Source organism: Carettochelys insculpta, chromosome 1 (assembly GCF_033958435.1).
Source record: "Carettochelys insculpta isolate YL-2023 chromosome 1, ASM3395843v1, whole genome shotgun sequence".
Taxonomy (NCBI): Eukaryota; Metazoa; Chordata; order Testudines; family Carettochelyidae; genus Carettochelys; species Carettochelys insculpta.
Window position 1 is genome coordinate 50,504,144 of NC_134137.1, and position 27,611 is coordinate 50,531,754.

Sequence of the window (27,611 nt, forward strand, 5' to 3'; positions counted from 1 at the left end):
GCAGCACCTCATTAGCATCTTCCGACCTCGCTCATTACCATGCTGCTTACGAAAAGAAGGGGCTAGTGTACATGTAGCCCCAATGCAGCTCAAATTGCATAGCTTTGAACAACCTATCATTGTAGTACAGACCTGCCCTTAGCTACAGCTGCTGTGAGGACCTAGTGTGGCCTGCTTCACAGCTTGCTTGTCTAAAGTACAAAAAACTCTTCTGACTTGCCCACTTTCACAGAGAGAATAGAGAATAATTTGAAATAAGAAAGGAGGGCCCTTACCATTAGCCTATCCTGGTCCTTTGCTCTAGCGTCTAAATCATACCCCCATAATCTTCTTCACATATGCACCTGAGGTTGTAGCTTAATTACTCATATAATTTGGCATGTCCATTGGAAATGGATGGAAAGGTGGAACTTGGCTAATTAAAGCTGCTTGTTTCAGGTAGGGCTCCCATATTACAACTTATTGTTTCTCATGCTGTTGCTTTGTTGGAGTTAGAGGGGATGGCATAGTTCCAAAATGTCTTATTATTAATCATTTCATTATTATTATTTTAGTGTGTAACACTGACAACATGTTTGTCGCTATTCAAGATACAAAATACAGACAATCCCCAATGGGCTTGCAGTTTAAGCAAGACAAACTCAATGTAGTGAAGATGCTCTATGAAACCCAGAAGCAATGTCTAGAATTGTTTATTATTCACATTGGCTGAAATGTTCTTATAGACTACATGGAAAACAATAGTTAGGAGGGATTTAAATGAGAGTGTAGTAACTTTGTGGGCCAGAACAAGGAGTGGATTTTACACATTGAGGATTGCACGGAAAAAGTCATAAAGAACTTCAGGAGAAGAGGGTGAATAGAACATTAAGATTTGGAGATGTTGACTTGGACTGTTATGTTGGGCTTTAATGTGGAAGACAATTTTAAGAATGACGTGGTGGGAAATGGGAAGCTGAAAGGATCTGAGGAAGAGTGAGGGAGAAAGTCAGATGAACGTGTATGAAAAACGTTCTGAAAACAGGAGAGAAAACATATGATTTCTGGGAACTCAGAGAAGGTACTGCAATGTGAGGAACATCTCTATAGATTATGACAACAAACTTTTATGCTGTTCATTTCCTCTACCCCAACACATCCATAGAATCAGAAAGTGTAGTACTGAAAGGAACCTCAATAAATCATCTAGTCCAGTCTTCAACACTGAGGAAGGCCTAAGTATTATATAGACCTCTCCAGACCTCCAATTATAGAGATTACATAATCTCTCTAAGGCTGTAATTTGCTCCAGTGCTTAACCATACTTATAATTAGGATGTTCTTCCTCATGTCTAGCCTAAATCCTCCTTAATGCAATTTAAGGCCTTTGCTTCTTGTCCCATCCTTATTAGATACAGAAAAGAATGCATCACCATCCTTTTTACAAAAACCTTGCGTGTATTTGAAGACTGTTATCATTCCCCCCACACACTTTTAGTCTTCCCTTCTCTAGACTAAACAAATCCAGTTTTTTAATTCTCAACTTGCAGGTCACGTTTTCTAGAATTTTAATTGTGTTTTCTAAAACTTTTTGCTCTCCTCTGGACCTTTTCCAATTTGTTCATATCTTTGCTGAAGGGTGGTGCCCAGAACTGGACACATTACTCAGGTTTTATCAGTGCTGAGCAGACTAGAAGAGTTACTTCTGATGTCTTGCTTGCAACACGTGTGCTAATATAGCTCAGAATGATGTTTGCTTTTTTTGCAACAGTGTCACACCGTTTACTCACAATTAGTCTGAGAACATCTACAATCCCTAGATCCTGTTCCACAGTACTCCTTCCTAAAAAGTCATTTTCCATTTTGCATTTGTGCAATCAATTATCCCTTCCCATGTGCAGTACTTTACATTTGTTCTTACTGAATCTGTTCCTATTTATTTGAGACCATTACTCCAGTTTTAGCAATTGCAACCTCTCCCAGCTTGATACTGTGCACAAACTTCATAAGTATATCCTGTAAGTCAGAGGTTTTAAATCTCTTTTCATTTGTGGATCCCTAAAAAACTCTGACTGCACATGTGGGCCACTGGATATTTTAGACATGGTCTGTGGACCACAGGTTGAAACCCCCTGCTCTGATGATGATGGGTCATCACTTGTTACCAAGTATGATCATCTTTCATGGGAGCTGTGGCTCTTCATGTGGCTGATAATGCCTATCCTTTAATCACAAGTTCTATTACCGTGAGGTCAGATGTTTCCAGGTATAGCAGGAGGCTGCTGATCATAATGGGAAGCCAGTTTTTCCTTCCTCCTGTGCCTCTTGTCCTCTTCAGCTTGTTGATGGGTTAGTTCAAAATGCAGGGGACCACTGTGTAGAACTTCTCCTCATGTTGAGCAATCCTGGGTGAGTGTTTCCCAAGTGTCAGTATCAATATATCACTTCTTTAAGTTATCCTTCAGCAAGTTCTTACAATGCTTCCATTGTCCTCTCACGGTATGGTACCCTTCGTCCAGCTGAGAGAACAGGACCTGTTTTGGGAGGTAATGGTCTGGCATCCAGACAACCTGACCAGACCAGCAGAGTTGCTGATGGACGATCATTGCCTTGATACTGGTGGCCTTTGCTTCTTCTGGAACACAAATGTTGGAACACTTGTCTTCCCATTTGATCTTCAAAATCTTGTGGAAGCAGTATTGGTGGTGCCCCTCAAAGACTTTCAAATGATGTCTGTAAGTTGTCCAGGTTTCAGAACCATACAATACTGGGAGAATAACGGCTTGATAAACAAGAAATTTGGTGTCTGCTTGAAAGTCATGATCTTCAAAAAATGTTCTATAAACAAGCAAAGCCTGTACTGGCACAGCTCAGACAGTGGATTTTTGCATCAATATCTGCTTTGGATGAGATGACTTCCAAGGTAGAGGAAATGGTCAGCTTTCTCCAGTACCTCTCCATTAATTTTAAGAGATGGAGTTTGTGGTACCTTATTTGGAGAGGGCTGATGGAGCACTTTGGCCTTCTTGATGTTGAGGGTGAGACCAAGACTTGTGTAAGCATTGACAAATGCAGTCAGGTTAGTTTGAAGATCTTTCTCAGAGTGGGCAAAAACTGCATTATCATAAGCATACTGAAGTTCCATGACAGATGTGGGGAACATCTTACTTTTAGCTTTCAGCCTGCTAAGCCTGAACAGCTTTCCATCCATTCTATAAATGATTTCAATGCCATCTGGGAGCTTCCCAGCAATTAGATAAAGAACAATGGCAAAAATAACCAATGTGGTTGGGACGATGGTGCAGCCATATCTGACTCCTGTTTGTACTTTGAAAGATTCACTCTGGGAACCAATACTGCTCAGAATAGCTACTTTCATCTTGTGATGAATCAACTTTAGGGCATTGATTTATTTATCAAGACATCCAATCTTTGAAACTACAGCTCAAAGGGCACAGCTGTTCACGGAACTTAAGGCTTTAGTTAGATCAATGAAATCCATATACAGTGGTTGGTTTTGCTCTCAACATTCTTCTTGAACCTGCTCTGCTGTGAAGATCATATTCGCAGTTGATTAACATGGCTGGAAACTACTCTGTGATTCCAGTAAAATTGCTTCTGACAGGGGCAGAAGATGAGTTGAAAGGATCTGGGCCAGAACATTACCTGCAGTGGCAAGGACAGAGATACCAGGATAGTTTCCACAATCTGCTTTATCTCATTTTGAAGAGGATGACAATTAGTGCATTCCTTATTTCACCAGGAATCTCCTCCTTTATCCAGATTTTAAAGATGAGCAGGTAAAACTGTTGGATCAGCTCTGCTTCACCATCTTTAAAGATTTCAGCAGGGAAAACCCTCTGGACCAGCTGTCTTGATGTTCTTTATCTGCTTAATGGCATTGTATACGTCATGCAAACTGGAAGGGCCTCCAAGCTCATCCCTGGGAAGTCGTTGGGGGCTTTGCTCAAAAACTTTGTCTGCCACCATGAAATTATGATTAAAAAGATCTTCAAAATGTTCTTTCCAGTGAAAACTGATGGCTTCATTGTCTTTCAGAGGTGTTGTTCCATCCTTAAGGCAAAGGGGATTCATGTCATGACAAGTTGGCCTATAGATAGCCTTAATGTCGCTGAAGAAATCACGTGTTGTGGATGTCTGTGAGATGTTGGTGTCCTTGCACTTTCTCCGTCCACCATTTACTCTTGTGTTCTCAGATTTTACATTGGACTTTCACCCTCACCTTGGCATGGGCTTCTCTCTTTGTGTTACAAGTTATGTCATTCTGCCAAGCTTGAAATACCTTTCTCTTCTCATTGATGAGCTAATTGAATTCATCAGCATTCTTATCAAACCATGCCTGATGTTTTTTGGTTTGGTAGCTTATGGTTTCCTCACAGGCACTCCTTTCAGCTGGCTCCAATGTTCTTCAATTCCTTCCAGAAACTTCAATGGAATTTTTTCTTCTAAGACTGCTTGAAAGTGGCCATGCTTAATAGGGTCCCCAGATACTGAACCTTCAGCTTGCACCTAACCTGCTTCCTTTGCAGTCTCTATTGGGGAAAATTTTAATTTTTATGGTGGATCAAATGAGGTGATGATAAATCCAAAACACATCTGCACTTGTCATTGCTCTCATAAGAAGTACATCACTGTGATACTGAGAACAAACTATGACATAGTCAAGAAGATGCCAGTGCTTCGACCATGGATGTCTTCAAGATGTTTTGGAAAAGGGTGTTTGTGATGATATGTTCATGTTCAGCATTCTTGGTCAGGAGCAGAATTCCATTTGAGTTGCTTTTGCCAACTCCTTCTTTCCTGATTGCTCCTTTTCACAGGTCTGAGTCTCATCCAACATGAACACTGAAATTCCCCAGAAGGATGATCTTATCTTTTTCAGGGGCCTCTGACAAAATGGTTTCCAGATGAAAGTAGAAATCTTCCTTTACATCTTCATCAGTGTTCAGTGTTGGTGCACAGATGCTCACAATAGTTGTCTGCTGGTTGTTAGCGAGCTCAGTTGGCGTGTCATGAACCACTCATTGATACCAACTGGTACCTGAGAAAGGCACTATCATGTAAGACACCAACAGACCTGCCTGCAGGCCCACAGGCCTCAGAGAGAGTGGTAACTTCCATTCCTGTGACACAGTCAAGTTCCCATCCCTGTGATAGTCTGTTACAGTCTTGGACCCCATAAACATAAACATAAGATAGCCATATCATCTCCTAACACCTGCATTTAGATGTGGGAACCTAGGGAGAGACCAGTAACCAGAGCAACCTTGGCTTCAGTCCTGCCAGAACGTTAGAAGTGGCATTGAGCCAGTATGTGCACATACAGTAAACAGCTAAGGGATCAAAAACACTATGAGGTCCCACCCCTACCTGAATTTTGAGCGCCCTGCACCTTTTCCGCCTGCTGGAGCAACATCTACCATGGCCCTGATGTTAGGCACTTCAGGACCAGAACTCCCCATGGCAGAAAGGGGCATAGCTTCTTGTCTGGATATACATATATACATTTCTTTAGTACTTTGTTTATCATGTGTACTATGTGAATTAATTGCAGTAACGTGGAGTAGATAAGCTTAATGAAGTACTATTATACCTAATTGGCTCTGTGTTGAAGCGAATCCCACAAATCATGTCTGGCCTTGGCCTTGTGAGTTAACAGGCACCTTATGAGCTTGTTCTTTACAGCAAAGCCCACTCCATGCAGTTGAAGTTCATCCAGAATTTTCCTTCCAGAAGTAGGTGTATCCTCCTTTCTCTTCCCTCTCCTATCCTTCATTAACCCCTCTAGTTTCAGACAAGGCACCGATGTCAATCTTAAACAGACTTGATTCATGAGCAGCGGTGGCTGTATATTGGTCTGGTTGCCGTTTGAGTTGTCCATCATGGTATGTATATTCCAAGTTCCAAAATGAAAAAGCTTCTTATGTTTTCAACCACTGGTATGGTGATCCTACTGCATGTGGCTATTCAGCCAACAAGCACAGTGGCAAGACTTTTTTAAGGCACCTTTTTCTAGCTCCCTCTCCATGTGGTGTGAGCAGAGTGGGTCCTAAAAGGGATGCTCAGTCGTAGGTGCAGCTGCTAAGATGCTTGACTTGCCTCAGTCCTCAAGCAAGATGACTGAATCACATGCCCATCTCCTGTGTGTCAGTCTGTGACTAGGAACTTCCAGATCTCATGGCACTGGGCCCGTTGCCACTTGCTGATTGCCACTGGACTTTTGACTTGTGTAAGTGATTGTTTCCCTGATACTGGAAGATGCCTTTGTGGGACATCTTTTAAAGGGAGGAGGCTGGTTCATAATAGTCACCACACTGTACTTAAAAGATAGAGGGCTTGAAACTGATGGCATGGATACCAAAATTATTAAAAATCCTCTATCTGCTGCAACATTCATCTGCCTTCACAGCTGTTATAACATTAACAACAGTTTCAACTCCATTGTGCAGTCATCCTTTGTCTTCTCTAAGCCATTATCCAAGTAATTTACGGTTATATAAATAGAACTGGACCTAAGACCAATCCCTGTGGGACCGCACTTGATATACCCTTTTCACTTGACTATGACCTATTGATAATCACTCCATTTTCTGGCCAGTTGTGCAGGCATCTTACAGTAAGTTTGCCTACATTACGTTTCCCCAATTTGCGTATGAAAAGGTCAAGTATGACAGTATCAAAAATCTTGCTGAAGTTGATATGTCTCATGTCTACTGCTTCCTCCCCATCCAGAATTATTATCCTTTCAAAGAAGGATATTAGGTTGGTTTGACATGATTTGTTCTCGGCAGAAATGACAGAAAATATCCTGTCCCCTCTGTATAAATCCATGGTATGCCCACATTTTGATTATTGGGTGCAAATATGGTCACTTCATGTAAAAAAAGATATACTGGAATTGAAAAAGGGTTCAGAAAAGGGCAACAAAATTATAAGGGGTATTAGGCCAAGTTTGAGTGATTTGCTTTGCAATCTGGAGCATGAGGCTACAATACCGTGCTGTTTTTGTTTTTTCTTTCTGTTTTGTTTTTTCCCGCCCCCCCAATGCTGGGACAGCCTAGAGACACAAGTCCTCTGCAAGTACACTGAGCACACATTGGTTAATCTGGACCAAGGATAGCTTGCTCAAGTTTAAAGCCTCAGAGACAGATAACGGGAAACATTTGAGTTATACCTCAAGCTAACATTTCAGTGAAGGCAGGCCTTTAGGGATAAAGAAACCAAAGCAAACCACCATAAGAACGTGCTATAGCAAATTGAGACGTGTATCCTGCCTGGCGATCAGCATCAGATTCTTCAGAAGATACAAGATTCCCTCGAACAGAATAATTAGTCTGTAGCAGAAATTTCTCCCCAGTCATAGGCAGTTGTTTGTTAATACCAATAGTGGGCAATCTGCGTTCCACATGTGGTCCATCAGGGTTCCATGTGCAGCCTGTGGATGCTCTCTTTGCCCATGCCTCTCATATACTAGGAACAACACACCTACCTACCCTTCCCTCTCAGTACTTCCTGACCACCATGGATTGGCTGATTTGTGCCACCTGCTCACTCCTCCCCCTCATTCCAAAAGCTTGAACCCTGCATTCAAGCGCTGGAAGGAGGGGGAACAGGGTGCAAATCAGCCAACTCACGGTGCTCTGGAAGTGCTGGAAGGGAGGGGGAGGATCACGGATGGGGTGCACTTGACAGAGGAGGTAGGGAAGAGGCTGGGTAGAGATCTGATGTTGTAAAATAAGTGTAGGTTTTTTATTATTTCAATTTGATTACAGTTCTATTAATATGTGAATGATTAAAACATTTTTTCTTACTTTGAAATATTCAGTATGCCATGTATTTAATCTTATTCTTGGGGTCATTGTTAATGAACACAACCGATTTCAATCTTGCAGCGCACTGAGATGAAGGAAGACCACTCATACGGCCCATTTACTAGCTTTGGTTGCCCATCACTGGTTCATACGCTGAAAGAAGGCATGCACCCCTTGTAAAAATAAGTAAAAATTTGTTAAAATCCAGTCTCATATAGCTGTAGATATTCTCATTATCTATATAAATATTCAATCATCTTTTAACTATACAGTTCTTGAACCTGATGATACTTTCCAATGGTACAACCCCAGGTTAAATGTACATGGTGTAAAAATATTTCCTTTTATCAATTATAAAGATTTTGCCAATCATTTTATGTGTATCTCATGATATTGTGTTGTATGAACAGAGATGAGTGCCTTACTTCCTTCATAACATCAACTATATTATACTTATATTTATAATGTCCCTTCTTAGTCCTTTTCCTGCTAAATTAAGCAGTATTGATCTTTTTAACCCCCTCATTTTTTTAGATCCCTGTATTTGGACCCCTTTCAATTTGATGATCTCTTTTTTGAGGTGGGAGTGACCTCAGCTGAATACAGCAGTTAGGATTTTGAATCACAAATGTAGACATATTCAGTAATGTAGAAATTTTGTACTTAATCAAAAAAGATACCAAATGGCCTGTGTGCAATGTTACCAGATTCTCTCATCGGACCCATCACAAAAGCACAATCTTCCACTGCTTCATTCAGAATTTGGGCAGTGAAGTCACCACCTGTGCCTATAAAAAGTTGATCCCAAAATGTCAATAACATTTACGGGTGACTGGTCACAGAATGTAGCAATGTGAAACACATTCATCCCTTGTTTAATGAGTACTTTACTTATGAGTACTCACTAAAACAAGGGACACACATATCTACCTTTGTTCACTAAATGAGTGAACTTCCCCCGCTTACATGAACCAGCCATTGGCTCCCTGGCCAGGGGGAGGGAAACTGGCAGCCCCACAGCTGGAGCCTTCTCCCTCACTTCCCTCAGCCATGCAGCTGTCTGACAGCCCTCCAGCTGGTGGAAGAGAGGGAGAAGGCTCTTAGCCTGCTTCCCTCCCTGCCCTGGAGGGAACATGAAACTGACCAGCCATGAGCTGATCAGTTTCTAGGTCTTATAAGAAATGAGGAGACTGGAACTAGCCTCCCCTGTTTCTCAGCTCCTCTGCCACACTGGGAGCCAGGAAACTGACCAGCTCTGGTAGTTCCTGGCTCCCCTCCCCTTGCAGGAAAATTCAAGCTATGCAGGGGTTGCAGGAACAACCCCTGGTAACTCAAGGGTTTACTGTATTAGTCCCCCCCGGCCCGCCCACCCCGCAGACCTCACCCTCTGCCAGGTTTCAACCCCCCTCAAGGTCCTAAACCACCCCCAGCCTTAAACCCACCCCCAGCAGCCCCAAACCGTCCTAGCCTTAGAGCCCCTCAGTAGCCCCCAAATGCCCTCAGCCTTAGACTCCCCCTGCAGCACCACACTGGCCCCAGGCTTAAGCACCCCCCAGCAGCCCCATACCGCCCCCAGCCTTACACCCCCGCAACAGTCCCAAACTTCCCCCAGCCTTAGACCTCCCCCCTGCACCCCTAAACAGCCCCAGCCTTAGGCACCCTTCCTCCTCCCCCCGCAGGCTCTTCACTGGGGCTGCTAGGCTGTGTGGCTCCCCCAGCCCTCCTGCTCCCACCAGGTAATAGTCATTAAAACCAATTAACTCAAATGTTAAGGTTTCAGCACCTAGGCATAAGGTAATTTCTATCCCTAGTGATAGAAATAGCTGCCATCTCCAGCAGCTATCTCTATTGATAGATACCTGCCTGAGGCAGCAGTGTTCAGAAACTGCAAATGGCTTCTTTAACAGCCACATGCAGCTGGGAACTGCCCAGCTGGTGAGCTTTAACAAATCTAATGGGACCCAGGTTTGAGTCCCGACCCACAGGCTGGGAATCCCTGCTCTACATACATACACTACATCCTATTTCTGGTGCCAAACTATTCAAATACATCAGAATAATACCTAAATTCAACTGGTTTATATCAAGGTACATGTACTTGGAACAAATTGGAGACTTTCACATGTATTTTAATGGGAATTTAATGTCGCTCTTAGGAGTTTTCACCTACAACCAGAAATTTGGGAACCAACTGTGCTCATATAGCGAGGGATGAGTGTAATCAAAATATTCACTAAAACACTTTAAGAGATTGGAATCCTTTCCCAGTACCAAATAAAACATAACAGCTTTCAAGTACATTTAAGGATGTTACAAGAAAGAGGGAGAAAAAATATCCTCCTTAAACTCTGATGATAGGACAAGGAACAATGAGCTTAAATTGCAGCAAATAAGATTTAGGTTGGACACCAGGAACAAATTCCTAATTATCTGAGTGGTTAAGCACTGGAATAAACTGCCACTGTTAGACATATTTAGCAGCAGCTTAGATAAACATCTGTCAGGGATGATCTAGAATCTACAGTGCTTGGTCCTGCTGTGAGTGCAGGGGACTGGACTCGATGACCTCAAAAGGTCCCTTTAAGTTCTAGTAGTCTATGAGTCTATGAAAAACTACACTGTCATTGCAGAGAGGAACCATCATAACTCTGGAGGGCTTGGCTTTATCAACAAACTTGTAAATCCAAAATAACCTAGGTCTCACCTTGCACCTTCTCCTTAACCTTGGTAGATCTATCTAAGCTAGTGGTTCTCAAACTATTTTCCATTGTGGGCCACATATACTGCCCAAAAATCTGTTACGTGGCTGCATCCAAAACCACATATATAGCCATGAGGATATCATATGGGGCAGCAGCTCTGTGTTGATTGGGCCTCAGGTTGAAAACCTCTGGTTTAAGCTTTCTCTTCAGGTTCTCCCCCTAGTAGGATTCTTTCCCTTAGGTCCTATCTGTCATAAATCATAGCTAATCCCACCTCTCTTAAGATAGTCAGGGTGGAATCAAATTAATTACAACTGTCACAGAGAGTAATAATCAAATTGCAATGCCTCATCACATTCCAATACGTACTAACCAGGTAAGGTCATCTACCTACTATAACACAGTGGATAGTCATTTGAGGTAAAACAACATTTGCCCACTCTCCTGAAGTTCAAACCTCGTCACAAGTGCATCACGTACTCAAAAGCAATGATACAAAAACCCTTAAGGCAGGAAGAAAGCTATTTTCCCTACTGATTCTGGTTTGAGCTAAATCTGCCAGAAACCCCTAGGTTATATGCCTGATCCATGATGTTATTTCCATTACCCATTCTCTGTAGGTCAATCATAAAATTACAGCCCTATTAGAAGTTTGATGTCTTACTGAAAGTACCCCACAGCATAATGGTTTTTTACAGGTTCCTAACAACAGAAGAACCTCATCTGTCAAAAGGAAATTGAAGTTAAGGAAGTTACAGGAGGAAGTTTTTCTTCACGTAGTGCATGGTAGGCCTGTGGAACTCCTTGCCAGAGGATGTTGTGAAAACCAGGACTTTAACAAGGTTCAAAAAAGAACTAAACAAATGCATGGAGGTGAGATGCATCAATGGCTATTAGCCAAGATGAGTAGGAATGGTGTCCACAGCCTCTGTTTGTCAGAGGCCGTAAATGGATGACAGAAGAGGGATCACTTGATGATTACCTGTTCTGTTCAGTCCCTGTGGGGCATCTGGCATTGGCCACTGTTGGAAGACGGGATACTGGGCTAGATGAACTTTTGGTCTGACCCTGAGCCAGTATGGCTGTTCTTATGTCCCAATCTGACTCAACATGTCAGGCTGGTTTCCCCACATGGGTCTGGAAATCCCACAGCTATTCTGAGATGGGAATCTCTGAAAACTCTCTAGGAGCTGGTTAATGTGAATGACATCCCAACCTGACATAACTGGGTGAGCCAACTTTTACCACTCCCAAGTGATAACTTTTATCTTCCTTTTGGACACGGGCTAACATCCCCATGGATATACATTATATAGATTACCTCTTCTGAGTGGGCCATACTCTGGCACTACTCAGTGTTCTCAAACAAGGGACTGGTTTCAGTGGGAGGTGACTGACTCAAGGGCTGAACTCTGATCTCATTCATTGAAGGGGGACTCTACTGGACAGCTGTTAGCTGCCTATTTCACAGAACAGGTGTCAGCATTTGTATTCCACAAAGGGGCACTATGTTGACCATGGGCAGTGGGTATTGTAGATGGGAGGTCATGCCTTCCCAACTGCCTCACCTGGTACCACCCACGGTCTACTGGAGACGCCCAGGCTCACACCCCCAGGCTGCTCTTGTGGCTGGCAGAGGCTAGGAAGGCAGGGTGGGGGCTGGGCAGCCATGCTGCCCACTGGCTCCCCAGAGTTCTGGGGCTGAGGCCAATCGCAGTTGCACTCCCCACCAACTCCCTGGAGCTCTAGGGCCAAGGCCAGCTGCAGCCATGCTGCCCACCAGCTCCTTTGAAATCTGTGGGCTGGGGGCCATTGGATGCACAAGGCGGGGGGAGTTGGGCTGTGGCCATATAGGGTGCAGGGTCTCTGGTGGAAGGGGAGTGGCTGGTGGTATTGTTTCCCCAAGTCATGGGGTCACCCACTGCCCATGGTGGTGACTATGACCTGAGCACCATATCATAAGCTAATAGAGGCATGAATCCTTGATTAGAATAGGCCTGGATCTTGCCCATCTGTCTGACCAACTTCTGCAACAAATCAATTCATTTTCTCTCCCTTGGTTTGCAACAACCTGAAGAAGTCATATGAATAAAGCTAACTGCAAGAACTATGTCTTGAGGTTTCACTTTAACACAGCTTTTTAAGAAGTTTTTAAAATTGTTATATGAAGAGGGAGTATTTTGACTTGTTTCAATGTGACATTTAAAATCCCACTCATTTTAAAAAATCTTTTTGTACAAACTGTCAAAGCAACTTGATAGCAGCCCCGATCTTCTATTTTTTTATTATGAGTCTAAGCAAGAGAAAAAGGGATCTTAATTCTACAGCAAATGTTTTTCTTAAATAAAACAATAACCATGGTGCTTAAAAATATGGGGATTCTTCTGCTACATATGAATTGCAATTATTGTATCACAAACTGTGGCAATAGTCTGAGGAAGATTTTTTTAAAATCCTGAGATTGTTAATGACTCACTGAAAACACACACAAAATCTTTCATCCCCAGAGTCTTTAAACAGCCCTTTAAAATGGCAGGTTTCAAGTCTCACGTATCCTAAGGAAGTATCCCTTAATTTGCATTAATTTTAAGTCAGTTTTTAAAGTAGCTGGGAAGAAGGAATTCATTGTTTTTTGTTATGGCTGGGTCTACACGTGCCCCTTCCTTTCAAAAGGGGCATGTTAATGAGTGGGTTTGAAAGATGCTAATGAGGAGCTGCAATGAATATGCAGCACCTTATTAGCATAATACAGCCACAGCGATTCGGAAGTGCAGCTTTTCGAATTGCGCGCTGCCCATGGAGACAGGACCTTCCAAAAGGACCCCCTGCCCCCAGTTTCTGAAAGCTCTTCTTCCGATCACCAGATAGGAAGAAGGGCTTTTAAAAACTGGGGCGGGGTCCTTTCAGAAGGTCCCGTCTCTACGGGCAGCACGCGATTCGAAAAGCCACACTTTTGAATCGCCGCAGCTGCCATTATGCTAATGAGGCACTACATATTCATTACAGAGCCCCATTAGCATCTTTTGAACCCGCTCATTAACATGCCCCTTTCAAAAGGGAGGGGCACATGTAGACACAGGGTATGACATTTACAGTTATGCTTTTGGAAATGTCTTACAAATCCTCTAACAAAACTCAAAATAAGGGAGTGTCCAACCACCAACCTTTTGCATATGAATGAAAGCTCACATTGCAATTCGATTTAGTATTTATACAGTCATAGCTGTGCTTGGTGTTTTAGGCAATTAAGAAATGACAGGTCACTGACAAAGATTTTAATTTAAATATGAAACTAGATAGCAAAGGTTGGCTATAAAGAACTGGTGAAGAACGCGAGAAGTCTGGGTTACATCAGTGAAAGAACATGAGCTATTTTCATTGTTATATACGCACTGTATTGTTTACTTTAAAAATCTATTAGAATTTGAAGACAGTATCCACAGGAAGACTAACAAAGGGCCACTGGTTAAAATGGAGAGCTCTTATTAAAATTGGTATTTTAATGTTATATGGGGTAGCTACGACTGAGTTAGAAACAGACAATAGTACAACATGGATATAAATAACAATGAAAGACAAAGCAGGGGTAGAAATATATTTTACCAGACCGACTTGTTGGTGATAGGGACAAGATGAAAAAGAGCTCTGTGTGGCATAAAAACTTGTCTTTCTCAGCAACAGAATCTGCTCCATTAAAAGATATTACCTCATCCAGCTTCTCTCTCTTAGTATCCTGGGACCAACACGTCTGACAGCACTGCACACAAATAACAATGTAATTTATATATACATCTATATATTTAAAGTTATCATCAAGATATATTTTTCTTCACACCATATATTGTACAAAATATCAAGCATTTAGCCATACCTGAACTTTGTTGTTGCATTACCTTGCTATCAATGTAATATGCCTAATTTTCTCACGGAAATAACCATCTGTGCCATTTGAAGGGTCCAGTGCTCACCTGCCTCATTTACCATCAACAGAGTTACTCTCAAATCCATAAATTTTAAAGCCAGAAGTGTGCCTAACACTGCCTCTCTTTCGTCTGGTGGAATGCAAGTGAACAAACGATGCAGAGTGATACACTTTGCATCCAGGTATTTCTAAACAGGGTTTAGCTTACAGAATACAGCAGATACAGCATGGAGGTATTGAGAAGTCCCCCCCACCCCCAAAGTATTTTAATTGGCATAATGGTTGAGGGTGGTGTGTGAAATCCTGACCGTTCTGAAGTAAGCGGTAAAACCCTGTTGGGATCAATTTCACCGGAACCAGGATTTCACTCACGGCAAGGAACTGCCGGAAGGCAGCTGTGTATGGGAGCCCTCACTTTCACTAGCTCCAAGCGAGCTATGCTGCCAGGGGGCGGCACAGCTCATCGAGCCTGACCTCCCAGCTAACACAGGCCGGCGAAGTCTCCCACGGAGGCCGGGCGAGCTCCCCGACGCCCCCCGCCCCCCGGGAGGTTTGTCTGGCCTGGCACCAGCACCCCCATCAACGGCTGCGTATTATTTACCGAGCACTGGAGGCCTGCGGCCGCCTACGAGGGAGCGCAGCAGCACTCCCCAAGGCCTGCTGCTGCCTCGGGGCTCCCCTCGGAGGCGGCGGCAGGCGCGGCTCTGCGGAGAGGCGCTTCCAGCAGGCGCAGGAGGGCCGGGGAAAGGCCCACTCCCCTACCCCAGGGCTGCGGCTGCCCCCGCGGGGAGACGCGCCACGCCCCATCCTGCCCGCCCGCGGCCTTCCCAGGACCTGCCGCCTGCCCCAGCACCCAGCTCGCCGCGGATTACCCAGAAGGCCTCTCTCCCGCGCATGCGCAGCGGGGCGTCCGCTCAGGAAGAGGAAAATGGAATAAACAAGCCCCGGGCCGGGCCCATTGACGAGCAGCTTCCCCCGCCCCGGCGGGTTTGAGCCGCGCGGCCCCTTTAAGAGAAGCGCCCTCGCGCCCCTGGCTCCCCCGTTCCGGACTCGGAGCCCCGGTGACGGCGGCTCTCGCGGCCCCTCCCCATGGTGCTGAGGCTGGCGGCGTTGCCATGAACCCCGGCGGCCTCCCCTGCCCGGCCCCGGCCTCGGCGGTGGGGGCCCCGGCGGGGGTCGGGGCGGTGGGGGTCCCGGGCCCGGCCCCCGGCGCGGGGCTGAAGCTGAAGTTCTGCCGCTACTACGCCAAGGACAAGACCTGCTTCTACGGGGAGGAGTGCCAGTTCCTGCATGAGGAGCCCGGCGCCGCCCCCGCCTGCCCCGGGCCCCCGCCCGCCCTCGGGGGGCTCCCGCTCGGTCTGCCCGGGCCCAGCGCCGCCGCCGGGCCCGGCTACCCGCACGGGGCAGCCCCCGTAGCGGCGGCCGCGGTGGGGCCTAAGAAGGCCGAGCTGGGAGGCAGCCACGGCGGCGGAGGCGGGGGGCTGGATGGATCGCGGCTGGCGAGTGAGTGCGGGCGAGGGAAGGCTGCAGCGGCCGGGCCCCGGCAGCAGGGCCGAGTCCCGACCGGTGGGAACTGGCTGGGGCAGGGCCGGCAGCTCGTCCTGCCCCCGGGTAGCGTGTCGGGGGTGGGGGAGCGCCGGGGGATGCCGGGAAAGATGCTTTCCGCGGGCGCAGGGAGAGAAGGCGGAGAGTGAGCGTGTGTGTCCCTGGATGCTGCTTAGCAAGGCAGGAGGATGGTGGGGTTACCCGGGAGAGGGCCCCGAATGGGTGCGGTTTAGCAAGGCGGTGGGGTTGTGGGGGCTATTAGGGAGGATTCTTCCTTCCCCCGTCCCCTGGATTCTGGTTAGGGATGAATGGCGGGGGTTACCAGGAAGGGTGTCCACATGGATGCTGGTTAGGGCGTCAGTGGGACTTGTGGGAGTTTCCAATGAGTGTATACCCCCGTGGTTGCCGGTTAGGGATGTAGGGAAGAGGTTGGGGATGCTAGAAAGTGTATTTCCTGGGGATGCTGGTTAGGGATGTAGTGAGTTTGGTGGTTAGCATGACAGAGCTGCATATATGCCCTTTGGGTTAGACTATTTTTTAATGTTAAAAAAGCACCTAGAATGTTGTGGCTGGTACCAGAATCAAATAGCAAACCGTAAGGGCGATGGCAGAGGTTGGTGGTTGGGAAAACTCAGTGCAACTAGCTCAGCACTGTGTGAAAGGAAATTGATATAATTTGTTCAGAGATGCTTTGAAGTGACCTGCTGCTTTTCATTTCTTTTTTCCTCTTTTATGCTATTTCCCTAAACCTGCCAATTTGCTGATCTATGTGCAGGTGCACAAGACAGCCAGTCTCCTCTGATAGTGCCTCAGCTTCCAGTTTTTCAGATTTGGAACCTGTTACTTTTTTTGTGGTTTTGTCTTGACTAATTAACAGAAGCATACTCTGTAAGCTTATACTCTCTGGCTGACCTCTGGGACATCCAAAAGCACATAGGCAAAACAGATAGTTTTTGTAGGAAGCCTGCATATAGCAGCAGGTAAAGTGCTTTTGTATCAGAGTGAAAAATAAAGATACTCAAAACTTTCCACTTGAAGGCTCTGCTGGAAGAAAGACTAGCATGAAGAAACTATTGCGTTAGTAGCTTTAAATAACAGTCAAGTTGACACAGTTTTTAAACAAAGTCCCTTTGATGGAAATCATAGGCTTTCCATCAGATAGAAACATTGTATTAACCCTTCATCCTCAGATGGCATTAATTAAAAACAAAACCCACAGAATTTCAAAATATGCCCTCTTCCTTAGGTCTTTTCCTCCTTCCCCTCTCCCCCCAAAAGTGAGATTTATAAGTATATTAATTCCATATTTATTAAAATGCATTACAATAATTTATCAGTGATGCACCTGCCATACGTGGTCTCTTTTACCTGTGTGCTTCAGACTTAGACTTTATAAATGACTTGGTCTGCAGTTGCAGCAGCACTTAGCAGAGTAAAATCTTCTTTAGTTGTGGAGGCTATTTTAAAAAGACTGCCATGCCCTTTTAAATTAGTACACTGCATTTATGAGATTGTAGAATAAGCTTGATTTAGTAAACTCATTCATATCCGGCATTCTATTCTCTGGAATGCTCAAATAACTGGCATTTTACCTATAAATAAATTTTAATTCCATTTTCCATAAGTGCAGTATAGTGAAAGTAAATACAAATAAATACAGCAAATACTGTATGGGTGTGTCTACACAGGCACTAATCTTCAAAATAGCCATGCTAATGGCCATTTCGAAGATTACTAATGAGGCGCTGAATTGGATATTCACCGCCTCATTAGCATTAGGGCGCTTCTGCCCGCGGTGCTTCAAAAGGCCAGCTTTCGAACGCACGCGGCTCAGCGCGGCTACACGGTGGTCCTTTTTGAAAGGACCCCACAGCTTTCAAAATCTCCTTATCCCAATCACTGATTGGAATAAGCTGATTTCGAAAGGGGTGGGTGCTTTCGAAAAGGACCCCTGTGTAGCTGCGCCGAGCTGCGTGCTTTCGAAAGTGGGGCTTTCGAAGCGCTGCGGCTGGAAGCGTCCTAATGCTAATGAGGTGCTGAATGTTCAGTTCAGCGCCTCATTAGTAATCTTCCAAATATGGCTATTTTGAAGATTTGTGCCCATGTAGACGTAGCCTATGAGTTTCCAGTGTAGAATACTATTGATGTTGGTAAATAAAATACTCTGCATACATTTTTGTTTGTTTCTTAATATCTAATCTTATTTTTCTTTAGTGTCATGCGTTGGTAGGTCTACTTCTCTATTAACCAGAAATTTTGAACATCTGGCAACCTCCCAGACCCATGGTTCCAGACGTGAAAGAGTGTACTGTATTTGTTTGCATGGTACTTCTCTGAAAGTACTTTACTGTCAAATGTTTTCATGGTACTTCTCTGAAATTCAGATAGCGTTGGATGCTATAGATACAGGTGACAGATGGCAAGTTAGTTCATGGCATTAGACCTTTCTACTCTACTAATTAACTTTGTTGCTCCTGTATCTGTAACAGTAAATTATAACTACTTCCCAAGATTCAAGGTTGCTCATGTTTACTATGGCGAGCTGTTCAATTGAGCAGTGTTATCTAAGTAGTTAACGTGAGATTGACATACATAGGAATAGCCTACTATCATGCACTCTCACAGGAGAAGAAAGCAATGCCACCTTTGGTTAAGATTGCTCAATGCTTTCCAAAACAAGACCTTGTTTTCATTTTCTGGTAATTTTGCCAAACATTAACTGGTGGAACTGAAATTTTTGAAGTGACTTATTTGCTGTTTGAATTTTTTAAAAGTTTCAGAAAATAGTTCAGCCATTTATCAGAATGTAGTAAGATGTACACTGTTTATTCAGTGTTCAAAGAATGTGATATCCTTTCAGTGAGACACTAATGCATACAGGTTTGGAGGTGGTGCTGATATTTGGCAGAATTGCCTTTGTATCAAAGATGTCTCTCTTGGAATTCTTGTGAGGGGAAAGAAATACCAAGTTATAAGCCTTTTAAAAATTTCAATGTATAGCATGGGCTTGAGAATTTACCAGCTATATTCTGTGTACTGAGCATGCCCGAGTCTAGGGCAGTAGTGACTTAATAGAATTTTCCTTGTACGGGTTGAACCTCTCTAGTCCCACACGCTCTCATCCGGCAACATGTATAATCTGCCATGATTTTAGTTAGCTGGATGACTGTTTACTGTGTGTGACCAAGTTTCCGATGGTCCTGTAAAGTTTCTTGACAGCCACCAGTCCTGGTTCTCTGTATTCTGTATTATTTAGTTCTAATTTGCCTGTAAATATTTTCTGCTGGAGCAGTAAGCTGTGGAAGTGTTGGTAACATGTGAGACAATATTGACCTCACATGGTCTGGCAAAGTCTCTAGTTTGGCACTGGTCAGGTTCTTGAGGGTGCTGGACTAGAAAGTTTCAACCTGCAGTTGCGGCTCCCTGCTCCTCTGGCCCCAGATACAGGAGTGGAGCGCTGGCAGACTTGTTTCTATGCCATCATTGCTTCTCAGAAGCTAAGAAATGATAGCATTAAAGCTGCCTGAAAACCACGATTTAACAGATTTGTTTGTATGCATTGAGAGCGTTCCTAATGGGCGTTTCTGTCCTGCTCATCACTGTAATATCTGAAAGCATAACAAATGTTAATTTATTTTCACAACACCCCTGTAAGGTAAGGGAGTACTATCCCCATTTCATAGAGGGAGAGCTCAAGTGTAGAGAGATCACAAGCAAAAGCATCCACAAATTTTGGGTGTATAATTTGAGAACCTTAAGATGTGTTTTTTCAGATGATCTCTTAACATTGTGAGTTTTATTTGTTCAAAGTACAGCGCCTACTGATTTTAATTGCATCACTGAGTGCTCAGGACTGCTGTAAATCAGACCCCAAGTTCTCAAGCTGGGTACCCAGAACATGAGAACTACACAATTAGCATAAGAATTTTGACATATTTGACTTGCCACTTCTTAGCAACTCTGGCGTATGGATAAAAGCCAATTTTCAACTGTCTTAATCACATGACCATTCATTCTCTTCCTGCAGGCCCATGTCTCATTCACTATGCATCTTTCAGTTGCAGCAACTGAAAGAGGGGCCCTAGAGACAGTCCTGTCTTACGCAGCCCTGGCTCATTCCCTGGAGTAGTCACCCTGTGCACTCACGAAGGCAAGGGTCTATGGAGAAAATAGCATCTGATCATATATTCAAAGACTAAGATAATGTGTTCACCCACGGGGCATGGCATCTTTAATTCTGATATTTCCTAACTTTTGAGTGCATGACAGTGCAACCATAATATAGCTATAAATATAGTCATTTTTGTTTTAATTTTATAATAAGAAAAATTCTGGCATATAAGCCATTCATTATCTACTGACTGCTTGGGGTGCTTTTTACTATAAAATATTGTAACACTTTTTTTATCATATTCTTCTTCCATCTTGTGTTTTAAATGTAGAGGAGTATTGCTCAAGTAAAACCTTAAGGGGCTATAGCTGCTTTCACTTCTGTGCCATGACAGGAGCCCTCGTATACGGCTATAGTGTTAGGTTTGCACATGCAAGGAGCTGGCCATTAGAGCAATAGTGCTGCTAGTATTGCGTTGACTTGTTGATCTGTAGTCCCGCTTATTCCCAGTTCTAGGGCCATGTCTACACTATAAACTTTAGTCAACCTAAGTTTGATTCCCACTACCCTCCTTCTGTCCATAGTATATCTCCTCATAGGAACTGTCTCTGCTGTCTGGAGAGGGGCAGTATAGGGACCTAGCAGTCAGGGCTCTCAGCCCAACACAGCTCCCTGACAGAAGCCCATCTACATGGCTAGCTTCTCTCTTCCCTGTTCCCTTCTGGGGGGCATGGGCCAGTCACCCAGGCTTCTCACCTCAACCCCACTGTGAATCACGGCCAGTAGGCTGGCTTTTTTTTTTTTTTTTTTGGACAGTTTCATTGTTTAGGGATTGGCTGTTTGGTCTTGTCAATTTCGTGGGTCAATATCTCCCGAACTGCACCAGTTTAATCCCTCTGCCTCTTGTGGCAGGGAAGTTTGTCTGAGTATTAAGGCACCTACCTTGAAGGACCAGGCTGTGGTATGTGTGCTGACATAATTACATTGATGTAAGATGTCTTTTGTTTTGTTGTTTAGTGACTACCAGTCCCATGTGTCTTTTTCCTTCTTAACACTTTATAGTTTTGTCTTCTCAAAGCTTCTTCTCCCTTGTTCTTATTCTCTACAAAGAAAATTCTTCTTTAAAAGATACTTCAGGTTAAAAATAAAAAAAATAGAACAAAATTTAAGTAATTTTTCCCACATCCCAGGGTCTTTCCTTCTGCCCTACTTCCCCCACGAACTTAATACAATTCTGTGGGGACCTTGAAGCCTTCTTTCACCACCTCCATCTAAAGAAATTTTTCCAGCACACCTATGAACAACAGTCTGACTCTCTCAACCCCCCCTACCAACAACAAAAGAAGAAGAACTCTATGTGGACTCCCCCTGAGGGTCGTAGTGAAAGTCTGGACTTCTACGTACAGTGCTTCCGCAACTGTGCTCAGTCTGACATTATACACAAACAGTGCCAAATGAGACAATCTCAACTATGCTGAACACTATGCTGTCCAGAGTCTCAAAAATAACCAAGACATCATAATCAAACCAGCTGACAAAGGGGGTGCTGTTGTCATCATGAATAAGTCAGACTATGAACAGGAGGCAGCCAGACAACTCTCCAACACCACATTTTACAGACCTCTCTCCGCTGATCCCACTTTGGAATTCCAAAGGAAATTACAACAACTACTGAAGGAACTCCCTGCTGCTACTCGGGACCTCATTAACTCAGACACACCATCTGAGCTGCAGCCTGGATTATTCTATTTACTTCCCAAAATCCACAAACCTGGAAACCCTGGACGCCCTATCACTTCAGGTATTGGCACCCTTACCACCGGACTAGCCAGTTACATGGACTCCCTCCTCAAACCCTATGCCACCAACGCTCCCAGCTATATCCAAGATACCACCGACTTTCTGAGGAAATTTCAAAACATCGGAAAAGTTCCTGATAACGCCATCCTTGCCACAATGGATCTAGAGGCTCTGTACACTAATATTCCACATAAAGACGGATTACAAGCAATCAGGAACACCATCCCTGATGCCACCACAGCCAATCTGGTGTCTAACCTCTGTTACTTTGTTCTCACACACAATCATTTCTGTTTTGGGGACAATTTATACCTCCAGATTAGTGGAACTGCTATGGGCACCCGCATGGCCCCACAATATGCTAATATATTTATAGCTGACCTGGAACAACGATTCCTCAGCTCTCGTCCCCTATTACCACTCCTCTACTTAAGATACATTGATGACATCTTTATGATTTGGACCCATGGTACAGAGGCTCTAGAAGAATTCCACAGAGACTTTAACAATCTACACCCCACCATCAACTTATGCCTCGATTACAACATGCAAGACATACATTTCCTGGACACTACAGTACTAATCAAGGATGGCCTGATCAGTACCACACTGTACCGAAAACCTACTGATCACTATACTTATCTACACCCTTCTAGTTTCCATCCTGCACATGTGACTAGATCCACTGTTTACAGTCAAGCTCTTAGGTATAATCACATTTGCTCTGATCCAACTGACAGAGACCAAAAACTACAAGAACTTTATCAAATATTCATAAACCTGAATTACCCACCAGGAGAAGTAAAAAAAAAAAACAAAAAACAAATCGACAGGGCCAGATGCATACCCAGAAACCAGCTACTCCAAGATCAGCCCAAAAAAGCCAAGAACAGAACACCACTGGTCATCACTTACAGCCCCCAACTCAGGCCACTGCAATGAATTATTAAAGACCTACAACCTATTCTTAATCAGGATGCTACACTCCAGAAGGCCCTGGGTGACATGCCTGTTCTCTCCTACAGACAACCTCCCAACCTCATGAGGATCCTTACTAACAGCCACAGTCTATACCCCAGGAACACCAGTCCTGGAACCTTTCCCTGCAACAAAGCCGCTGCCAGCTTTGTCCACATATCTTCTCTGGAAATGCCATTACTGGACCTAACCCGGTTACTCACAGAATCACAGGCACTTTCTCATGCTCCTCTACTAACATCATATATGCCATCATGTGCCAACAATGCGCAGATGTGTTGTATATTGGACAGACTTCTAACTCCCTTAGACAAAGGTCAATGGGCACAAAACAGACATCAAAACACTCCAGATCCACAAACCAGTTAGTCAACATTTTAATGGTATGGGGCATTCTGTCAATGTCCTCAAGGTATGTGTGTTACTGAAAAGAAATTTATCGCTCCTTTGTAGAAAGGGAAGTGGCTGAATTGATATTTATATTCAAATTCGGAACATTAACACATGGTTTAAATCGTGATGTGAACTTTTAGTCACTATAGGGGCTCGTCTGCATACTTAACTCAATCTAATTCTTGATCCCCCCCCCCCCCCGCACCCCTCCACTCTCTGATTTGCTCACCTTGATTATCTTTTTCTGATTTGTCCTCCTTGCTTACTGTTTTTGGTTCTCTGTGTCTTAAATATTGAGTCTGTTCTGGTCTGGCTATGGTCTGAAGAAGTGGGTCTGTCCCACAAAAGCTCACCTAATAAACTATTTTGCTAGTCTTTAAAGTGCTACTTGACTGCTTTTCACTTGATGTAGTAGTGATGTGTTAGGTCCCTACATTGGAGCATTGGTTGACAATCCAAACCGTCCCTGATCTGGAGATGGGAAGGTACATAGAGACGAAGCTCACAAAAGGTTGATCTCATAGTCATAATATTGCTGTTCCTACAGCCAGCAAACTACACATATGGAAGCTTTACTGTGGTGATAGTAGTAGCAAGCAGCTGCTGCCAATACAGGAGGAACATTACAGCAACACTGCATACTAATCGAGGGATCATACGTATATACCAACAAATGAAGCCAATTCAAGAAATTCTGTTCTCTTAGCTACAACCTACTATTTGTTTTGTAACACTAATTAAAGAAATTTGGTTCTAATATCTATTTTTAAAGGTTTTGAAGACGTCTCAAAACTACGGTGATGGGTAACATACAGTAGTTAAGAGCCTCAAAAAGACAGACAAAGCAGCAAGTTAGATCTTCAAAACAAAATGCAACGTAACAGTTTGCATGGTAATACTCTAATGGAATGGTTTTCAAACTGGTATGTGGACCTCTGTGGCTCTGTAGCCTGTATTTATGGTATCTAAAGAGGGCTGGACTACCATTTGAAATTTTTAGGGGTCATCTAAATGAAGAAAAGTTGAAAACAACAGTTCTAATGTAGTGTAACAGACCTGAGCATTATTTTAAATATGTGATACATACCTTTTGAAACTATGCTTTTCTGTTGTAATTTGTCATTATCGCACACCACATTAATGTTAACATTTAATTTTACCAACACAGTTTACGTATTGTGTCTAAACTGCAGTAGATGTGGTTTTATTGGGGAAATTCTGAGATGAGCTCGGGGGCACGGCATAACGAGTTAAGATTTGGCCATGTTAGTGGATGCTGATGATGACAAGATTCAGGATGAGATTCCAGAGAGTCAGGCAGAAATGCAGAATTGGATGGAATTGATAGGTAGACTGGTGACTCATCAGTGTGGAGAATGGTAGCTTTAAGAAGTGAGTGTATGAGGCTGTGCAGAGAAAAAAGTGGAATGAAAGTCAGTGGCAGAGCCATTGTGGTAGTTATGCATGGCATAATAACTTGGCATTATGGGATTAAAATGGGGGAGGAATTTAGGATGAGCGTGAGGAGAAACATCTGGGCAGTGAGGTGATCAGGCTTCTAAAGGGAAGTGGCGGAATTCCTATTTCATGCAACATTCAAAAATAGATCATGATGTTATGGGTGCATCTATACGGAACACTCAGCCTGGGCTCTGACTCAGATTTGAGTCCAAGCCTCTCTTCAGTTCACATACATCAGGCTGGTCTGGGTCAGCAAGCACGCTGAATTTGGTCTTAGGACCCTTGCTTAGTGGGATGGGTCAGAGCCCAAATTCTGCTGAGACTCTGGTCTAAATCCTGTCATTTTTGTAGTCTGGATGAAGTTCAAATTGCATGCCTGAGTCATAAATATCTTATATAGACCTATTGGCATGGCTGTGAGACCAGGGTCCAGCAATGAGTCCACTCAGCTGAGGGCTTGGAAATGGCATATTTCTAAGCCTGGGTCCCATAGGCCTAGGCTTAATGTACAAGGTATGGACATACCCTAGAAAAGATAGAATAGGAAACCATCTGATGAGATGGCCTGGGCTGTCTAGTCTGTGTTTTTAGTATAACCTGTAAGGAATTAAAGAAACCCTAATCCCATGGCCTTTGTGCTGTGTGGCTGAATTTCGAAGTCATCTTGCTGCTGCATATTTTCACTGATTTCAAAAGAGTAGATCATTTTAGTCGTGTAGTTAAAGCAGTCTATTTCTGAACATTCTGTGCTGAGAACTCAGTTTTGGAATTAAAATATAAGTTTACAAGAGTCAGGCCTGGATCATGGGTTAAACAAGACATAGTCAGGTTGACTGTTCTGGGTGCTTATGTGTCATAAAAATGAACCAACCCTATGGCTTCGTCTACACTAGCCCAAAACTTCGAAAAAGCTGTGCAAATGGCCATTTTGAAGTTTACTAATGAAGCGCTGAAATACATAAGTTTAAGTAAATACCTGATCATTAAGTTGGAGTGGTTTATTATTCTTAAGCTAGGTCTACACTAGCCACAAGAGATTGAATGCATGTGTGAAACGGTGCATTTCAGGATCAGTGTCAAACCCGGAACTCCTTGGGAGCTTCAAGGATGAAGAAATGTTGTCAGGAGGAGTGCTCCCGTTGATATTCTGCTGTGAGGACAGGGACCAATGTAGATGTCTGCAAAATCAATTTTAGGTACCCAATTGGCGTACCTAAAATCGCATAGCCTTAATCATGCCTTGAGAAATGCTATATTAAAAACAAGCATAGAAGGGATATCACAATAGTAGACTCATGAAAATCACATACTATAAAAGCACATATGCATGAGATCCATTAAACAGTGTAAAAATTTATGCATGCGTATGGTGGTGGTTTTTACGTACAGGAAATGTCATTACAAAATAGAGTGGATTGAGTATAAGCCCTACAAATATTGTAGTATTTTTTTGAAGCTAAAAGCATTTTTCTGAAGTTTTACATGATATTCCACACACAGGTTTTGTTTCTGCTGCTAAAAGACTCATTTGGATTTTTCTTTTACATTGCAGTAACGAACTGTAAAGTTCAGGCAGAAATAAGTTGCCGTAGTTTTTAATCTCTCGGTGCCTAGTTGAATTACTTTCAGAGTGGAATGGGGTGATAGGGTTAATTTAGATTAGTTTACATTGAGGTTAAAAGGTACTTGTTCCTCGTTTCCAGTAACGTTTTGAGTCAAGATAGCTATCACATTGTAGAAACATGCCTTTTTTTAAAACAGTGATGGCAACACACAAGGTTCAATCTGGACATTACTTTTCTGGAAGTCTGTGATATGCTGTGCTGAAAAAATTAAGAACAATGATAATGTTACATTCTTGAGTAACAGAGATAATGTTTAACAATTTAGTAAATGGGAATACATAATAAACACTTGGGAGAAAGTTGTCCTAGTTAAAGATTAACACATTTATATAGCCTTGTGTAGGTATGAAAATGTGGAGCCACATCCGATCTGAATCCTCCAGGCTCAACTCCTCACCTGAAACCTGGTCTGGATTTTACTTTCATCTGCATAACAAATCTGAAGTGGTGAGGAAGCACAGAAGAGTGAGGAGGGAGCAGTGTAGGTCAGGGAAGAGGCAGACAGCAGGAAAGCGGGGGCTTTGGGGTAAGAGGCAGCAAGGACTTGGTGCTGGGGCTGTGCAGATCATTGCTCACCAGGTGGGGGAGGGAGACAGCAGATGGGAGTCTGGATATCCATGGATATTCAGGGCTCTGCACATCTGTCACTTTGATTAACCTATAAGAACTGTCTTTATGTTTAGGACTGCTAGTAAAGCTGGGATAGACCAAATTCTACATACCTGTAATTTTAAAGATTGAAAACAAGCAGAAAATTCTCCAAAACCTTTTATTTCAGACCACATGTGTGCACATCAGGAGCAGAAACACAACTCATTAGGCATGCTTTGCAGGTCCTCTTTTAAGTATTGTTTGATGGTTAATCATCATTTCATAGTTATGCAGCTCATGAAAAACAGAGCTTCCTGTTAAGTGGGTATACTTGGATTTGCTCTCAACTCCTGTCAGTAACTGTGAAGTAAAAATTGGGATCTGATTGAAGTCTAGTTGTGGAGAGAGCATGTGTATACACATACACGCAACAATACAACGGATCAAAAAAACAAAATATTGACTTAACAGAACTTAATATGAGGTCTTACCTTTTTCTTTTTGGCTAATTGTTATAAATTTGACTATAATCTTATTGATCTCAGAACCTGAGCGCAATTATCCTTTTATAATGCTTTTAGTAGTACCACAGGCAGTGATTTTTATTATTCAGTAGGAAGTGCCTGTCCTCAATTATTACTGAACAACTGTCTCATCCTGATATTAAGGCTA

The 27,611-nt window shown here is 43.4% G+C and overlaps 2 protein-coding genes across 5 annotated transcripts in view; one reads left to right on the top strand and one right to left on the bottom strand.

Annotated features, from left to right (window-relative positions):
* The window catches only part of FLT3 (fms related receptor tyrosine kinase 3), a 114,089-nt gene extending 98,831 nt beyond the window's left edge, over positions 1-15,258 (bottom strand). The window contains exons 1-2 of the mRNA XM_074982251.1: positions 15,037-15,258; positions 14,220-14,270 (exon numbers count right to left, since the gene is read on the bottom strand). The gene's annotated coding sequence lies outside the window, so the exon portion shown is untranslated. The remainder of the gene's footprint in view (positions 1-14,219; positions 14,271-15,036) is intronic.
* Positions 15,259-15,322: 64 nt separating this feature from the next.
* The window catches only part of PAN3 (poly(A) specific ribonuclease subunit PAN3), a 119,983-nt gene continuing 107,694 nt past the window's right edge, over positions 15,323-27,611 (top strand). For all 4 annotated transcript variants that reach the window (XM_074985907.1, XM_074985914.1, XM_074985930.1 and 1 more), the window contains exon 1: positions 15,323-15,938. In XM_074985907.1, coding sequence (XP_074842008.1) covers positions 15,551-15,938 — 388 coding nt within the window. In that variant the 5' untranslated portion in view covers positions 15,323-15,550. The remainder of the gene's footprint in view (positions 15,939-27,611) is intronic.